Raw genomic sequence first — 20,171 nt, 5'->3', positions numbered from 1 at the left:
ACAGCCCTCATGCCTCATATTGTAATTGCATAATAAAAACATATCTGCAGTTTGGAGTGTAATGTTTAACAATATAAAATATTTTTATGATTGCTACAAAGTTCAAAGTTTGTTTGGTAAATTTCAACCTTGTGTACAAATAAAAGGAAATGGTTTGTAATGACTTTATAATTGGTGTGAACAAAAATAAAGTTTGTTTTGGAATTTTGATTTTTTCTAAGTTAGCGACTAAAATCTTTCTGAAGAAAACAATTCACATCAAGAAAATGTTTGTTTGAATGTTGTTGTTCACAGGTCTGCTATGATTACGGGGCTTTCTTGTTGTGAATGTAGTCACTAAATGTCTGGCACGACGTTTGGCAACTGTGCCAAAGCAAAGGGTCACTAAAATGCATTTCAAAATTAAATACAACATAATAGCGGTTATAAACAAAACATTTAAGTGGGGTTGATTTATAAACACATCAAAATGTCATACTATACTGTATTTGTTAAAAAGGCGTGCTAATAAACACAAAAATGTGGGTTCAAACTCCTTAAGTTCAAACTGGAAATGGTGCGTCTATAAAATGTTTACTAAAACATATTGAGCATGTGACAAATAATAAAAATGTTGGACAATATAACCTGTGAGCTTTTTATTCGTTTTTCTCGCAAATTAATAAAAGGACAACACATAAAGTAAATATGTTATTTAAATATATCACAGTCTACACATTCAGCTCATGTATGGACTTGCAAAAGCATCTGCGTTTACATCAGATTATGTAAGAGATGAACATGATAAAGACTCTAAAATAGCTTTAAAACCATTTAAGTGACTGATAAGAAATCAGCAGTTTTTTGACCTAACTTTATGCAAATAACATCATACAAATACTGCCAGCGTTTATAACTGCAACACCCTGAACTTTGTCCTGGAGCACAATCTCTTTACTATATTAGCTCTCTACAAACTAGAAGTTAATCCATACGTTACCATCTTACAGGACTTTCTGCACATTACTGATCCGTATTACTTTAAACAGGATTTAAGATCTACGAAAATGATAAGTCGAAACACCAAAAATATCCTTGTGGTTTCTTTTGGATTTTTGTTGTTATTCACTGCATATGGAGGCTTGCAAAGTTTACAGGTAACAAATACAAATACATGGTGTTGCACGGCTATGTTTCTTTATGCATTGTAGAAACCCTCTTACTGATACTGTGGTTCATCATTAATATTGATTTCTATTTATACTTTGCTAGTCGCTTGTTTTGTATGTTACAGAGCAGTCTGAATGCTGAGGATGGAATGGGAGTTATATCTCTCAGCGTCTTATATGCAGCCATTATTCTCTCCTCAATGTTTCTGCCTCCCATAATGATCAAGAATTTGGGCTGTAAATGGACCATCGTCCTTTCTATGGGTTGTTATGTGGCATATTCTTTTGGAAACCTATCGCCAGGCTGGTGCGTGCATTTTCAAAATATTATATAGTTCAAAACAGCACACAATATTGTGATATACAGTTTGTTGGGATTCTTCACACAAATATTCCATTTGTTAACATCACTATAAAATAATTGCTGTAATTATGTAGCAGTTTACCTGTAACTTAATGTAGATTTATATTTATCTAATTTATTGGCAACAGTTTGTTTAAAGAAAAAAAGATATTAAACATAAACAATCTTTGTCTTTACAGAATAAAATGATAAAAACAGCCTCATGCAAAGCATCCTCATTAACCTTTTTCATTTTTTTTCTTCAGATTTTAGTTCCCAGAAATGCTTTGCATAATGCCATACTTTTTTTTTCTTCAGATTTTGGTTCCCAGAAATGCTTTGCATAATGCCATACTTTTTTTTCTTCAGATTTTGGTTCCCAGAAATGCTTTGCATAATGCCATACTTTTAAAGTCTTGATAATGTTGAATGTTCATTTATTTTTGAACAAACTGTTGCCAGTAAATAACATAAATTTATATCTATCCAAGTTACTGCTGGTAGTAATACTGTAATTTCTACAGAAATGTTTAACAGTGATAAGTTAATGCATTAGCTAACACACTAAACAATGCTTCTACAGCATTTATTAATCTTCATGTTAATTTTAACATTTACTAATACAATTACAAAATCAGTCATAAATCATAAAGGATGTATAAAGTTTTAACTGTTAATGCACAATGAACTAACATGAACAACTGTGTTGGCATTAACTAACATTAACATTCTTTTATACATCATCTGAAAGCTGAATATATAGCTTTCTATTGATGTATGGTTTGTAATGATAGGACAATATTTGGTTGAGATATAATATTTGAAAAGCTGGAATCTGAGGGTGCAAACAAAACAAAATATTGAGAAATATTGAGCCTTTAAAGTTGTTTAAATGAAGTCTTTAGTAACACATATTACTAATAATAAATAGTTTTTTAATACTTACGATAGGAAATGTACCAAATTTTTGCCTTTTGCATTTTGACGCATACAATGTTTAGATGGCTATTGCTATACCGGTGGTACTTATGACTGGTCTGTGGTCACCAATTAATGCTGAAAACTATATTGTTTATTGTTAGTGCATATTAGCTAATGCATTTACTTGTTAACAAATACAGCTTTAAAAATCTTTGGTAACACTTAACTTGATGGGGTGTTCGTAAGACTGACATGACCCCTTCATAATCATGACATGACACGTGCCATGAACATAAAGGAGATTTTATGCACATTCAGGGGCGTCATGCATACATTTTTTTAAGGGGGCACAGTGTGCACAGTTCACAGAAATGTGTGCATACACAGACATCAAACGAAATATTATAGAGCTTTCAGTCTTTTCCATGGCACCTAGATTTCTAACAATCTGAGCGCCCCTGCCTTCATGCAAAAACCTCCAAAATTAAAGTGTTGACTAACTTTTATATCAAATACTATTCAATCGAAATATTGTCATCATATTTACATCTGAAACAGCATGTTTTGTTTATTTGCTTTTGTTTAATGACTTGTTTAAATTTGTTTCATTAATGCATTTTGCACAACAACTACATTATCCTATAATGTAATTTTAAATCCATAAAGTATATAAAAACAACGAAAATGACATAAGCTATAGCCACGTGATTGATTTTAATGTTCAATAATGATTTAAATATGTTTCGATAACATTTTTAGAGGAACAGATTTTTGCATTAAATTTTACCTCATATGTGAGCATGTGTGATTCGGCGCCCCCGTGAACTCTGGCGAACGTTGGCGTTGTACCAAGAAGATGAATCTAGAAATATCTACTATATAACGTCGAGACGGTCACATTTTAAACTACATTTTCTAGAGGAGGTTAACTGCACATTACTGTACTGGGGTTTGGAAATGTTGTGAGCGTTTCTTACGCGTTTTAATTCCTCAGATAGCCAAATGCAGCGCCAGCAACAGCAAAGCTCATGGGCGCGCTCAGACGCTGATGTAACATGAAGAAACATGATCAAAACACTATCAAAACAACAAAAAATCTCTGAAAAGTGACAAGAATGCAGCACAGAATTGATAATATTGTCCATATTAAACAGATTAAAAGTCAAATAACAGATAAATGGATGCTTCTTTGATTTTGCATGCAAAATCCATTTGGCTCAAAAAACCAAGGGGGCACGTGCCCCCTCAGTTTGAATGGGCATGACGCCTCTGTGCACATTTATTAAGTCATTAAGTGTCATTTGTTCATGTTATGTAATTTTTAATGCAAAGATAACGTTTTAGATGTCTTTGTTATGACAACTTGACATAAACCAATACATCATAACTTGTCATACATCTTACATAAACATGACAGCAGAATAATTATCAAACTTAAAAAACAAGCATTATGGGCATACTGTCATTAAATGTCATTTAGTCTTAATACTATGTAAAATACTGTTAAATACCTTAACAAAATGCAACAAACACGTCTAAAAAATTAAAGATTAAATTTAACTTTGTGCACAATACATAAAAAACTTACAACTAACAGAACTTGTTCTTACTCACACAGAGGGTTCTGAAATTTTCTGACAACGAAAAAAAAGGAAACACTTTATTTGACGGTATCTTTGTTACATGCTACATGTAATTATTATATAATAACAGTTAATTGTGCATAATTACATGCAACTAACCCTAAACCAAACCCTAATCCTAACCCCAACCCTATACTAAGTACATGTTGTTAATGATTATTACTTATTACTTAAATGTATAATTACACTGTAACAGTGATGCCGTAAAATAAAGTGTGACCAAAAAAATAACAAAACATTTAATTAATTAATTAAATGTAATTAACTGTTTTTCCAATGATATGGACCCAAGTTTGCATGGCTTAACCCATCATTGTACTGATTTAATTTAAATTTACGTGAATCGATCACCAAATGCAATAAAATATAATTTTATCAATTTTAAATATTATTATTATTATTATTATTGGATGATTGATTTTATCATGGAGGAAACCAATAAAAAAACAATATGAACTGAAGAATATTCAGGACGTTGTTATAAAACTATTTGACAGAGTATTAACACTTATTGACATTTTAATAACAAATTATATTTATAACACTGTAGTTGAGGTCAAGAAAAATATTAATGACGTTGTTATAAAACTATTTGACAGAGTATTAACACTTAATGACATTTTAATGACAAATTCAATTACTGCATTTCTGTAAAAACTGGTCAGTTATGTTGTCTTGATAATGTCAAGTTGTCATGACAAGTTGGGACGTATTGGTTGATGTCAAGTTGTCAATGTCAGGACGTTTCTAGCAATGTCGTCATTGCATTAAGGGTGGCACGATTGAACAAATGACACTTAATGACAGTTATCATAAATGTGCAGGAGGTCTCCTTCATGTTCATGACACGTGTCATGTCATGATTGTGGAGGTGTTATGTCAGTCTTATAAACACCCCTTTAGGTAAAGTGTAACCAAAACAGGCATTTGAGTTTGGTTGTATGTTACCTGTATCTGCAGTGTTTCAGAAATATCTTCTCTCCAGGGCGAGTCTATTGAGCACATCTGCCATTTTGGGTTTGGGAGGTGCACCGCTGTGGTCTGCAAAATGCACATATCTCACCATAACTGGAAATTTGGAAGGACAGAAAAGCAACAAGAAAGGCCAGGATATCATAAACCAATACTTTGGTGTCTTTTTCTTCATCTTTCAATCGTCTGCAGTGTGGGGAAACCTCATGTCATCTCTTATATTCGGACAGGATTCTAACATCGGTAATAAAATACAATCAAAAACGTACTTATTCGCCAAAATTCATCTTTATGCAGTAAATATCTGTCTGTGTCTACAGCTGAAATCCCTGAGGAGGATCTGCAGTACTGCGGTGCTGCGTTATGCTATGATAACTTTACCAACACTGGAAATACAACACGGCCAGCAAAAAGCCTAGTGGACACATTGGTGGGCAGTTATATTGGTAGGCGAAATTAGTTTTCATTACAGTAGTGCCAAAAAGTATTTGGACTCTAAAAAATGCTGTTTTTTTAACCTTGCGTTGGGTCAAAAAATGCAAAATAGCTGTTGGGTTAAATTAGCCTAGAAAATGTTTATATTTGACTCAACAATGGGTTAAAACAACCCAGCAAAGGTTCAATGAAAACCCACAGGTTTCGTTTGTCTCTTTTTGACCCAACCTGTTGGGTTGTAATTTAACCTTTGCTGGGTTGTTTTATAATCCAGCATTTATAGGCTGTATACACCTAAGACAATTGTGCAATACATTTGCATTATAAAACATATAGTATGTATAGTATAGTAAGTTTAGTATGAGGACTTTCAACTTTGCTTGGATGCACTATGCAAGAAAATGGTTAAAATATGGTCCTAAACTGTCACTGGGGCAGTACCCTTTAAAAAAAGTGCTAAATACATTCACCTTAAGGATTATTAGGAACACCATACTAATACTGTGTTTGACCCCCTTTCGCCTTCAGAACTGCCTTAATTCTACATGGCATTGATTCAAAAAGGTGCTGAAAGAAATTCTTAGAAATTTGGCCCATATTGATAGGATAGCATCTTGCAGTTGATGGAGATTTGTGGGATGCACATCCAGGGCATGAAGCTCCCGTTCCACCACATCCCAAAGATGCTCTCTTGGGTTGAGATCTGGTGACTGTGGGGGCCATTTTAGTACAGTGTACTTATTGTCATGTTCAAGAAACCAATTTGAAATGATTCGAGCTTTGTGACATGGTGCATTATCCTGCTGGAAGTAACCATCAAAGGATGGGTACATGGTGGTCATAAAGAGATGGACATGCTCAGAAACAATGTGCAGGTAGGCCGTGGCATTTAACCATGCCCAATTGGCACCAAGGGGCCTAAAGTGTGCAAAGAAAACCTCCCCCACACCATTACACCACCACCAGCCTGCACAGTGGTAACAAGGCATGATGGATCCATGTTCTCATTCTGTTTACGCCAAATTCTGACTCTACCGTCTGAATGTCTCAACAGAAATCGAGACTAATCATTTTTTCCAGTTTTCAACTGTCCAATTTTGGTGAGCTTGTGCAAATTGTAGCCTCTTTTTCCTATTTGTAGTGGAGATGAGTGGTACCCAGTGGGGTCTTCTGCTGTTGCAGCCCATCCGCCTCAAGATTGTGCGTGTTGTGGCTTCACAAATGCTTTGCTGCATACCTCGGTTGTAACAAGTGGTTATTTCAGTCACAGTTGCTCTTCTATCAGCTTGAATCAGTCGGCCCATTCTCCTCTGAGCTCTAGCATCAACAAGGCATTTTCGCCCACAGGACTGCTGCATACTGGATGTTTTCCCTTTTCACGCCATTCTTTGTAAACCCTAAAAATGGTTGTCTGTGAAAATCTCAGTACGAGCAGACCGGCCCGTCTGGCACCAACAACCATGCCATGGAGGTTAGGAGATTGTCTTGACCAGTGCCACACCCCTAAATGCATTGAAGCAACTGCCATGTATTTGGTTGATTAGATAATTGCATTAATGAGAAATTGAACAGGTGTTCCTTATAATCCTTTAGGAGAGTGTATGTACCATCTATGTACAGATATGTATACATTTGGTACCAATATGTGTATTTGAGAGACTAATATGAACTCATAGGTGTACTTTTTAAAAGGGTACCAACCAGTGACCACTTTGTACCTTCTTGTACCTTTTTTCTGAGAGTGTACATCCACTTAAAATCACCTTTTTATCACAGCCTTTTAATAGCTTACTTGTGAGAAAATATCTAAATGTGTGACCTAAATGTCCTAATTTGTCAAAAATACGTTATATAGCAGAAACTGAATAATGACTAAAATCTCTGAATCATTTATCTTCACCGTTTCTGTTTGTGATGTAAAATTTGTCTTATTGAGGATTTCACAAAATGTCCACGTCTTCCTACATTAAATAAAAAAATATAGTATTTCCTTGAAAGTTAGATAACATCCAGTACCTCATGTTTTGGGTGCGTGCAGGTGTGGGGCTCTTGGCCATACTTTTCGTGGCAGTATTTCTGGACAACGTAGACCGAGATCTAGCCAAAGACTTTCGTCAAAACAAAGGAAATCAATCCTTCTGCAGCACCTTTCTGGCTACCTTTGCTCTCCTGAGAGATCCAAAATTGTTGATGCTCATTCCACTGACCATGTACAGCGGCTTCGAGCAAAGTTTTATGTCTGGTGAATACACAAAGGTACATCAAATAAAGACTCTGCTGCATCTTAATTCTCCCTCATATCCATGAACTTAACGTGTTTATGATCACATTTTCCCACGCAGAACTATGTGACCTGTGCTTTAGGGATACACTATGTTGGTTTTGTGATGATCTGCTTTGGGGCTACAAATTCTGTCTGCTCGTTTGCTTTTGGACGACTGGCGGCATACACTGGAAGGATCGCTCTCTTTTGCTTGGGTAATAGAGGAACAAGTTGGTTTGACAAGGGATAGTTCACACAAAAATGTTTGTATGAGTCTCTTTATTCTGTTGAACACAAAGAACACTGAAAAAAATGATTCATTGAATTTAATCAATTTTTTTAAGGTAAGTGGTTGCAATCAATTTATTTAAGCTACATTTAAACAAAAGTTTTATATTTTATTTTACATTACTAATCTTTTTGGTTTAAATGTAGCTTAAATAAATCGATTGCAACCACTTACCTTAAAAAAAATTATTAAATTCAATGAATCATTTTTTTCAGTGAAGATATTCTGATGAATGATGGTAAGCACACAGTTGACGGTACCCATTGACTCCCATAGTATTTGTTTTTCCTACTATGGAAGTCAATGGGTACAGTCAACTGTGTGCCTAGCAAAATATCTTTTTGTACAGGTTTAAAACAACATGAGTGTGAGTAACAGTGTTGGGGGTAACGCATTAAACTGAAAAAAAATGATTCGTTGAATTTAATCAATTTTTTTAAGGTAAGTGGTTGCAATAAATTTATTTAAGCTACATTTAAACAAAAGTTTTATATTTTATTTTACGTTACTAATCTTTTTTGTTTAAATGTACCTTAAATAAATTGATTGCAACCACTTACCTTAAAAAAATTGATTAAATTCAATGAATCATTTTTTTCAGTGTACAAGTAACATGCATTACGTAATAATATTACTTTTCTGAAGTAACGCATTACTTTTTAAATGTACACATTCATATTTGAGTTACTTTTTCAAAAAAGTAATGCAAGTTACTTTTTTAGATTAATTAATTTGATTTAAAAAAATGATGTACTGAATTAAAATAAACAGTCACATTATGCACTCTATGCATACACGCATGTGTGGGAACAGTTTGAGTCAGAAACTGAGATGGCAGGCCAGAGCTGGACATTTTTGTGATGAAATATGCAATTTCTAAATGCAAAACTTTTCAGTCATAAAAAACACTTGCAAGGCCTTAAAGAGATCAAGCCTCAGCCAAGAAAAAGTAACGCAAAAGTAACTAAAAAGTAACGTAAGCATTACTTTCCATGAAAAGTAACTAAGTAACACAATTAGTTACTTTTTTGGAAGTAACTTAATATTGTAATGCATTACTTTTAAAAGTAACTTCCCCAGCACTGGTGAGTAAATGACTACAGACTTTTCATTTTTGGGTGAACTGTCCCTTTAAATACGGTTGTTGAATTGATGTTAATTTTGTGTTTCTTGACTCTTACAGCTGCAGCAACAAATCTGGGCTGTTTATTGGGCCTGTTGTACTGGAGACCTCATCCAGATCAGCTGCCTGTGTTCTTTGTAATTTCTGCTTTGTGGGGTATGGCAGATGCTGTGTGGCAAACACAAACCAATGGTGAGTGCTTCATATGGCATACTAATCATAATGGCATACAGTTTAAGTCATAATATTAATCAAATTATTGAAAAACACTTTAAACTCTTTCCCCTCCATTAACGAGTTATCTCGTCAATTAAGAGAAAACATTTGCATTAAAAATGTGTTCCTGACGAGGTTTTATGTTAATCTGTAATACCGCGATTATCCACTAAATTACCCAATTTATAAAAAATGTTCTGTGTATGTTTTGATAATCGTTCTGGGCTGCGTTTTCTGAACAACGTCATAACTCGCTGTTGAACCAACATTGTACGATGCATAGTACAAGAAACGAACTACCTTGTCAATGACTGTTTTTGTTCAAAAGCATGATCAACTTAAGTCTACATATGATAATAACAAGAAACTATGCTTCTAACGACAGGTGAAAAGCTGTCGTTTAAACCACACAAGTTTGCGATGCAGCTTGCGAATGTTTGTTAGAACTAATGTTTCGGGAAACACCAAGTTGTTGAACTTTGCCAGTAACGACAAAACTTACAACAGTTGGCTAATGATGCTTTCGGGAAACGCACCCCTTAATCTGATCTCTAACAACATTCCTTCACAAAAATGCAATTATTTAAGAAAAATACCCATATTTTAAAATTTTATAAGCAGAGAAAATATATAGATATATAATATAGATATATAGACTTTTGCTTGAAAGCAGAGGGTCTTTTCTTTCATTTGAAATATTTGTATGTTTATATATTTTTAGAAGAATATATTTTTCCTGGGAGGCATTTTGTGAAACTTTGTGAAGATCACAAAAAATGTCGGGGGCAACTAAACAAAAATGGCTGGTGGGGAATGAGGTAAAAATAAAAGTGCTAAAAGAATCGATAGAATAAAGCAATAAGCCTCAAGAAGCCGTGGGTTACCAGTAGGGGTGGAACGGTACACAGAAGTCCCGGTTCGGTTCGTACCTCGGTTCAGGCGCCACGGTTCGATTCACTTTCGGTACAATAGAGGGAAAAGCAAAACAAAAATGAAGGCGGCATTTTTTTTAGTACTTAAGCTAATCTTAAAAACATAGGTGTCCTTATCAGTGTTATTTTGAGATGTCATGAATATGAACTGAAATGCATTTTACATACTATCTCGTATTTCAAAAATGTATACCACTTTAAGTAATCTTGTACTCATCTTTCATACAAATATGGGGTCAAATGTATTACAAGTGTTACCTAAATACATTTTAAAATTACATTTTTATTTCATATCAATGTACTAAAATGTACTAAAGAACAAAAAAATGAGCGTCTAACTCTTGTGGAACACCACTTGCCATCGCTGCTCACTAACTGACTGGACCTGCGTCGACGTGACAAAAAAATGCAGAGTGCCATAGAATGTAGACGGTCTCTGATAGAGCGCAACCATAGGCGGAGCTCGGCTGCATCGGCGCCAATCAGAGCTTCAGAGCTAAAGCGGGGCAACAGATTAGCTGTCCATAAAGAACCCGCCTATCTAACAGTAGTTCCGCATTACATTAATTATTTTGCACGCAAGTTTTTTTATTTTCATACCGCGTATTCTCCGTTTAAATTCATGCACCGAACCGTGACCCCCGTACCGATTCGGTTCGAAACGAATACATGTATTGTTCCACCCCTAGTTACCAGTGCATTTTATAACAGCTAAGGGGCGTTAAACCCCCTTAGCTGTTATAAAATGCACTGTAACCCCACTGCGTTGCGGGGCTTATTGCTTTTATAAAACGGTTACTTCATATGCATAACGTTAGCAGGATTTCACAAAATAAAACACAAATAAGTTGTAATTATATTAGTACAAATATTACTCTTCTGCCAAACAAAGTAGTTCCTAAGAATCAAGTGTGGCTGCAACAGAGCGCAGTTCCCAACCAACACAGACGCAGCAAAGACACAATGAAAATATAATTAAAGACTGGGGTGTTTATGTTTATAAATCAACATTCATCTAAAATATACATTAACATTTATATCGCTTTACTGTTGAAGTGACAATCAAATATGCGTGGAAGCATGCTTAACTTGAACTCTTTCCCCGTCAGCGTTTTTTTTTTTTTAAGTTGCCCCCAGTTTTAGTTTAATGGCTTCCAGAAAAATGATCTTCTTTTAATAAACATAAAATATATCAAATGAAAGGACAGACGCTCCGCTTAAAAAAAAGTCTCATCCTACCTTCATTTGTTCTCTTATCACCTCTCAAATTATAATTAAATTTTTGTGAAGAACTTTTGTAAGAGATCAGATTCAGAGCCATGAACAGTACTACAGGGTGTTTTTAGTGTTGAGTGAATGCGTCAGTGTTTAAGTTGGGTAATATCGCCACCCAGTGGATAGCGGAAATATGAACGTGAGGTAGAAAGTCCTCAGGGAACGTTTTTTCTTTATTGACGAGATGACTCAACAATATTTATTGACATTTATCTAGATATCGCCATTAATTGTGCAATTGTAGAAAAATTTAAAATATGATTAAAGACTGGTGTTTATTTTCATAAATCAGTACGCTGCAACAGTGGCGCAGTGATACTTATGTAATGCGGTCTGAACCGTGGGGTTAACGGGGTATTTTATCACCAATCAGAATGAAGAACCAGAACGGGCCATTTTATAATAATTATTTTTGGCTGTATGGTTTCATAACCATAGCATTTAGCATCTTTTGCAGCAATTTTTGTGTTAGCATATCAGTGAACACCCCTGACCACTCTGTGAGTTTCACGTCTTTGTAAACGAAAGTTTAATGCATTTTAGGAAGGATTGTTCCAGTGCACCTATACAGCCATTGTAGAGATGGGGGGTGATACAACAAACACCTGAAAATTCTCGGGCCAGCATCATATGTCCAAAATTCAGTCAAAACCATTCTATTTCATCATAAACAATGTGTAAAATACCAAACTTGTCCTTTAAGCAAAGAAATTTCTTTATCAGTATGTCAGCATGCCCTAAAAAAATCTAACTCACAACCTTTTGCGTTGCAAATGCAAGGATCAATCAACTGAGTTTTAGGAACACAGATACATTACGCATTCAAATTTATGCATCTGATGTTTTATACAAAGCAACTTACAGGCTTTCATTGAGCCACAGGATAAGTTGTTTTATTTTATTATAAAAAATGCCTTGAGGCCTTAATAAGCTCAATCTTTTAAAATCACAGGTCTTTGTAGCTTTATAAATATTTTGAATTATGTACAAAATTATGTGTACTAATGTTTATTTAATTTGTAATTATTTATCACTAACAGTAATAAAGAAAAAAATCTTTATTTATAGTTTTTATATAAAATTTCCATTATCTTTACAGTACTGTATGGGATTCTCTTCTCTGCGAATAAAGAAGCTGCATTTGCAAACTACCGCATGTGGGAATCACTGGGATTCGTCATAGCATTTGCATACAGCACATATATCTGCCTGTCTACCAAGATTTACATCGTTATGGCTGTTCTGGCCCTTACCATGGTAACTTACCTTTACGTTGAGTACAACGAGTACAAGCATCCAACAGCACAAGTGAGTTACGACATGCATAATCCAGAGAAGGATGACCTAAAAGGCGCAAATGAAAAATATGTTATCACCCAGTCACAATTATAAAGGGTGAACACAAACTTTATCCATGTATGTAAAATGTTAATGTTTTTAAGAGGTTATTTTTGCAGTATTTTTACTAACACTTTTTTTTACAATATGCACAAATCATTTCTTTTAGTATCATTCTTTTTCAATGTAAAAAGCTGATTAACCACTTGTGTTTTTCATATATTTAAGTGCAATAAATAGCATACTCGTATGTTAAATATTAAAACAATGATTAATGTGATATGTTTGGCACTGTGTTTAGTATTTGTATAAACTTTTGTATAAACTTTATTTCAAGATTATTTTTGCACCACTGTGTTGAGGAGTCAAAGATCAACGTTTGGTGTATCATGCCAGTTTCACATGATGTAAATCAATATATAAACCAAATAATAAAAAACATATAAGTATAAGTTATGTTGAGATGCCATTCACATAAAATACCGTCTTTACAGCTTTGGGTGTACAGGATGCACTTCTTATCAGCAATGGGCAGAAGGGCATTTCTCCAAGTTACATTATACAGTAAAGATTATAGACACTCATTAAAATAAGTTGGTTCATTATTAAATTTAGTTTGTATGAGAATAATTTATGAAGAAAATCTGAAAAAAAAAAATTGTAGATGTAACATTTATGTTTCAAGGGATGCTTCAAAGTATGTACTGTATTGAGAAGCCCACAGTTTACATATATTGCTGAAAACTAGAAGCGAAGTAATGTACGGTACAGCCGAATCAAAATAAAGCTTATTTTTAAAGATGGATATAACTGATTCGGATCTTGTCATTCATTCTGTGGATCTAGGTTGTAATTGAGGTCATTACTTTGCTTACTAACACTATAAATTATGTTGGCAAACATGGTTCATACATTTACAGCTTGGGGAATTTAATTTTATCATTTTATAGCAGCTGTAAAACAATTGTAAAAAAATATTATAAAACATTTTGCAATTCACTTCAGTGTGCCCAGTGATTCTTACTGGATATTACAAGGAAACCAATTTGACAATTCGCTTTGCTGTTTTTCCTTGATTTGATTTTGGAAGTCTGGAGTGCGTCTGCTAAATGTAAATGTACATTTTGTAAATTTCATATTCCAATGTGTTCTGTATTATATGACAGGAAAAACATCTTGTAACTCACTGTAATTTTTTTTCTGACAGATACATACTGTATATAGCCCTTTAAAATCCATTACGAAAATTAACCATGGTTGCTTAAAACCATGGTTACCACAAAATAAATATGGTTTTGTAAAATTGTTTTCAAAAATCATAGTTAAACCATTGTAACTGTAGTAAAACCATGGTTAATTTTCGTAAGGGTTTGCTTTCAGTTTAAGTGCATATATTTGTTGACCACACGGTGGCACTGTTCCTCCAGTATAATGTGGTTGCGTACAAGCGTGTACATTTTGTGAAGACATAAACATGAACAACAAGCAAGCATCCAGACAATGAATGTAAGAATTGTTTTAAACTTAAATAACAGGAATTCATAGTTTTTCCAAAACTAAAAGTAAAACTGTGGACGCAATTTTTTCAAAAACATATTAGGGTACATTTCTATAAATATTCAAACGTTCCTTCACCAGTTATTTAACACTACGCTGTGTAAGACATTTGTGAATTATTCAAAACTATGTTTTGTTTTTAAGCTTTGGGTGTCTACGTCTTTTACTTATAAATAAAATACACACAGCTACTGAGCACGAGCGTGATTGTTTTCACGGACTGCGCGACATTACCTCACCTGAATTAGCACGCGCACGTCATCCGCTCTTGAGGACGCGCTTTTATTCAAATGCCTAGCAGGTTGCCAGGCAACGGAAGATGACCAGAGCGAGCCCGACCTGTCTGACAGGACAACATCAACTCGGGCAGGTAAGAGTGATTTATGCGCTTACAACTCAACAAAACGATACATTAAAACAGTTAACATGTAAAACACATAAAGACGAATAGCATTCTTTATTGGAGTCAGTCACAATATGGGCTGTCAGTGGGTTCCAGAATGGGTCGAAATAAAAGTGTAGCCTAATTTTTGTAGCAGGACCATATACATCCAACCTTACATAGCTTAAAAATCTGAATACTATTAAGAAAACATTTTGGTTTCGAGGCATGTTGATATGTCTCCTGAATATAAAAATGTGTTTTAAATGATGCTTTGCATTATGGTTTAGACATGGCATTATTACTTATCTTTCTGAATATATTTGTAACTTTTTTATATCTATCAGATAGCGTTCCTAAAATACATATATTTTTCAATATCTCCAAGTTCGTGTATTTATAAGCAATACTTTTTCTCACTTTCCTCATGCACCTCTTAAATACGAGATTGACCAAGCTATAAAGACAAAAGTTTCAATTTATGGTGCCGAACAATCTGTTCATTTACTGTGCTATCAGGCTTTTCACCCCTTTTAAAAATAACACAGAATTGGGAATCAGATCTTAACCAAGATCTTAATCTTACTGGACAAAGACTAAATTGTCCAAATTCAACCCAGATCTTGACATTACACGTGACAGATGTCGAGAAGAGCGACTCTTTTCCGTACTTTCTTTTTGGACCTATCGTAATTGGGTGCATGACCTTTTGCAGTTTCCTCAATATTTTTTTTATTTACAATGCTTGGTAACAATAAAAAGTTTCATATTATTTGGCAACCCTTTAAAGAAAAGCACTCATTGAAGTATTTTTTCCCTCGAATGTACTTTATTTTTATGAGCATTTGGCCTTTGATGCTTTCTTTGCTTGCCTTATTATTATTATTTTTATAACAGAGGGCACAAACAGTGACTAATGTTCTTATTTCATCTATTCATCTGTTTCCCTTTATGTTTAATGTGGATACCAGCATACATTCATGTCAGCGTTTTGTTCTCTGAGAAATATTTTTGTGTGAGCTTCTGCTATTATTTCTTGTGTTATGTCATAACAAAAGCTGACTTCTCCCTTTTTGGTCAATTCCTTTTGATGAAAAGTTTTATTAAAAACGAGAAAACAGAAAGACCAGTTTTTAATAAAAGCTGTAAATGTAATATATGACCAGAAAAAAGCCAGGGTGGCGTTTGATAAAAAAAAAAACTTTGCTATTTTTAGTTTTTGCACATAGTAATTGCAATGAATTACAGGATTCATATTTTCTGTTATAGACATAAATTGACAACCTAATTTTCCTAATAAATCACTTTTCTCTAAGGGACTATTTTGATCGTTAGAAATATGCGTTGATACTTTCTTTTCTTAAATAACCATAAAAGCAGACATCGCGTGTGACATTAAGGGACCTCTTAAACACTAAAGAGTTTTTTTTACCTTAAAATAACGTTTTCAAAAAAGTTTCAGTCGTTCATCTACCAGAAACAGGGTGAACGGCACTTTCACATTCACTTTGCAGCCCTCTATCGGCCAAAACCGCACTAAAGAAGTTTCCAACCGTCGGGTCGTGATCTTGTAGTTCGAGTGAAAACTACAAAAACTTGCTCTACGGCAGACCTACAATCCAATCAGAGCCAGCTATGCTGCAGTAGGCTAAATTATTTACGACAGTGGTAATGGACAATTCCGCTTCCAACATGTAGTGGGAGCAAAGAGCAAAAACTCTTTAGTGTTGCTTTAAGTTTTTAAGAGAAAATACTAAGGACTTTGTAGCAATGCATAGCAGAACTTAAGGTAATACTTTAGCATTTAAGAGTAAATACAGCCTTATGGTTCCCTAAGTGAACACTTTGGTTTCTCTTGCAACCCATTTTTTTATTAAGGGTACCCTTAACCTTATATCTTAGGGATTTCTTAGCTTAAGGACTTTTATGCAACCGTGCACAAATTTAGAGCAATGATAAAAACATACATCGTTTTTACTGTTTTTGGATCAGTAGATGCTTTAGTGTTTTATAAGTTGGATAAGAGCACCGCCTAGTGGATAATAGTGGAAATATGGATTGCAGTAAAAACTTGCATTGGCAGGGAAGTGTTTTCTCTTAATTGGCGAGATAACTTGTCAATGGCCGGAAAAAGTTAAAAACTTTTATAAAATCGATAAGGCATTTCATAACATGACCTATACAGTACAACAATTCTGATTGGATGCCAACAATTGAAAATTATAAAAGTAAAAATTCATTTTTGTCTTAATTCTGCACAGAATCAGAGAATTGTTCTTCTTGAGGTTCCTGTCTTCAATCAATCAGAAGCACTTGAATTCCTCTATGGCTGCGGGGGAGCACGAAAACGTTTCTCCTTTGGTGTTCCGACTACATGAAGGGTCTCCGCCGGTGGTACGTGAGGTTCTGCTGGAGCGTGGATGGGAGGAGTATGACGAACAAGAACACGAGGAAGGAGATTGGAACCTCTACTGGAGAACGTCTGCCTTCCGAAACTCCGATTATGAAAACATCTTGCCTTGGCAGAGAATGAACCACCATCCCAAAACGATCCACATCACACGCAAGGACTGTTTGACACGACACTTAAGAAGAATGAAGAGCGCTTACGGCACATCTACGTATGACTTCAGCCCTCCTGCCTTTATCTTGCCAAATGAATACACAACGTTTTTAGGGGTGTACACTAGGAATCGTACATCCGGAAAATCTCAGTACTGGATTTGTAAACCAGTTGATCTGTCAAGAGGAAGAGGAATATTTCTGTTTGACGACATTAAGGACTTAGCTTACGACTCGCCGGTAATCGTACAGAAGTACATCAGCGACCCTCTTCTCATTTCAGGCTACAAATTCGACTTGCGAATTTACGTTTGCGTAAAGAGCTTCTCTCCTCTCGTAATTTACATGCATCAGGAAGGCCTGGTGCGCTTTGGGACCGAAAAATACAGCCTCGCCTCTTTGGATAACCTATATTCTCATTTGACAAACACCAGCATCAATAAGTTTGGGTTGTGCTATACCGCATATAAAGAACAAGTGGGCAGGGGATGCAAGTGGACCATGAGCAAATTTCGCTGCTTTCTTCAAAACCAAGGTGTTAATGATCTTCTGCTATGGAATAAGATCAGTAATATTGTCACGTTGACTCTACTCACAGCTGCTCCTTCCAGTCCCTCCAGCCCAAACTGTCTAGAGCTGTTGGGTTTTGACATCCTCATTGACACCAGCTTTAAGCCGTGGCTTCTAGAGGTGAATTACAGTCCTGCGCTTTCATTGGACTGCCCTGCGGACGTAACGGTCAAGAAAGGTTTGATCAATGACATCATCGACCTGATGAACTACAAGATGATTGACAGTTTCAGACACAAGGGATACCTCAGGACAAGATATATGAGACCATGCTGTCTCAGACACTATTTACGGCCTCCAGCGTTTCTGCTACACAAGACAACAGGCCTAAACGAATCCATCTCTTCAAATTCTATCCGAGTCTGTCCCCGGAAAGAAACATACAACACTACTTTTCCCAATACAAGAGCAACCTTTTCTAAAAGGTATGAACAGACTCATTCTTACCATAAACAACTGGTCGACGTCTTTCTTAATGATGAGGAAATAGATATTGAGGAATCTGATCTCACAGCACTTAGCCAAGTGAGACAGACATCTAGGAAATTGGCATCCACTGCATGCAAGTTACCTTCTCTTCATGTACAAAATCACAAATCCGCAACAGCCCCGTCGAACCGCCGATCTCAAGACAGATGCATCCCTCCTTTTCGTGTCGGCGACTTCATACTGACGTTTCCATTCAACGAGGTGACGTGGAAAGCCTCTCGGGATGAAGTGGATGTTAAGACTGTTGTGCACGAGGTCCATAAACTCACAAGTCGACTCGCCTCTTCATTTAGTGACGAAGAAAGGACAAAGATAGATAAACCTGGTGCCGCAAGGGACAAATTTGAAGCTTTACTTTGGGGGCCGAAAAACCCACCTCTTCTTAGTGAAGTCTGTGCCTTCAGTTCAAAATGCTAAAGCTCTAGTATGCACAATTTGTAATGTCTTGGACTACTGTTTTAGAGTTCGCCACCATTGAAACCAGACTGTTAAAAAGTAGTAAAATGTCAGCACTGGGTCACCTTACCCGTATAGAGTATCTGATACTGTATGTGTTGTAACGGACGGCACCGTTTCACACCCTTATAAATAATATGCTTCTCTGTGCCACTCAAGATGCTTACTGACAGTACACTCGAAAAATGCTGCGTTGTATTTAACCCACGCTGGGAAAATACCGGACAGATCAGACTGTTGGGTTAAAAATACCCAATGCTGGATTGTTGTTGAGTAATTTTACCCAGCATGGGTTAAAAACAAACCAGCATTTTTTTGAGTATACATGTAAAATAAAGAGGCTTAATTAATCATAAATTTGGTTTATTGGTATCTGAAGATGAAGCAATACAGGCCAGTTTAAATCAAAATAAAACATTTAAATTGCAGATGATCATGGCTTTGTTATTTATTAATTAATTAATGCCATTCCAGCAGTTGATCTATACCCACATTGGGGCAAGGGCAATTTGGCAACTCCAATTGATTCAACTTGCATGCCCAGGTGATAAAGAAGTACACTTCCACAATGTACTTAAAGTGATCTATTTTCACGCACGAATTTTGTACTTAATAAATTCAGATAATCCGTGCTACTTTGAGATACCATAAATATGAACTAAAATGTACTTTTAACATTCTATCTTTGTATTAAAAATATATTTAGTTACCACTTGTAGTAAACTTGAACCCATCTTATATACAAAGATAGGTTCAAGTTTTTCATTTACATATAAATACATTCATACATTTCTCAAAATATCACCGATAAGTACACTTAGATTTTCTTAAGATACTAAAAATTATTCATTGGTACTTCTTAAAGGAATAGTCCATTTTCCCAAAAGAAAAATCCAGACAATCCACTCACCCCCATGTCATCCAAAATGTTGATGTCTTTCTTTGTTCAGTTGTGAAGAAATTATGTTTTTTAAAGAAAACATTGCAGGATTTTTCTAATTTTAATGGACTTTAATAGAGCCCAACATTTAATACTTAACAGTTTTTTTCAACGGAGTTTCAAAGGACTATAAACGATCCCAAACGAGGGTCTTATCTAGCAAAACGATTGTCATTTTTGACAAGAAAAATAACAAATATGCACTTTTAAACCACAACCTCTCGTCTAGGTCCAGTCCTGTGATACGCCAGTGTGACCTCACGCAATATGTCAGGACGTCAAGAGGTCACAGAGGACGAACGTGAAACTACGTCCCA

The 20,171-nt window shown here is 35.2% G+C and overlaps 2 protein-coding genes across 2 annotated transcripts; both read left to right on the top strand.

Annotated features, from left to right (window-relative positions):
• The first annotated feature begins 951 nt into the window (after positions 1-951).
• Positions 952-13,897, top strand: unc93a (unc-93 homolog A). The gene is made up of 8 exons (XM_055186799.2): positions 952-1,136; positions 1,274-1,455; positions 5,041-5,270; positions 5,348-5,473; positions 7,501-7,718; positions 7,805-7,940; positions 9,198-9,329; positions 12,660-13,897. Exons 1-8 carry the CDS (start codon positions 1,047-1,049, stop codon positions 12,950-12,952), a joined length of 1,407 nt encoding a protein of 468 aa, XP_055042774.2. The 5' UTR covers positions 952-1,046; the 3' UTR covers positions 12,953-13,897.
• Positions 13,898-14,717: 820 nt separating this feature from the next.
• Positions 14,718-19,347, top strand: ttll2 (tubulin tyrosine ligase-like family, member 2). The gene is made up of 2 exons (XM_055186660.2): positions 14,718-14,825; positions 17,123-19,347. The coding sequence occupies exon 2, from the start codon at positions 17,163-17,165 to the stop codon at positions 18,873-18,875; it is 1,713 nt and encodes a 570-aa protein (XP_055042635.2). The 5' UTR covers positions 14,718-14,825; positions 17,123-17,162; the 3' UTR covers positions 18,876-19,347.
• Positions 19,348-20,171: the final 824 nt, after the last annotated feature.

The sequence above is a fragment of the Misgurnus anguillicaudatus genome, chromosome 18 (genome assembly GCF_027580225.2).
Source record: "Misgurnus anguillicaudatus chromosome 18, ASM2758022v2, whole genome shotgun sequence".
Taxonomy (NCBI): domain Eukaryota; kingdom Metazoa; phylum Chordata; class Actinopteri; order Cypriniformes; family Cobitidae; genus Misgurnus; species Misgurnus anguillicaudatus.
The sequence above is the reverse complement of the archived record's forward strand: the minus strand, read 5'-3'. Positions and strand labels throughout refer to the sequence as shown.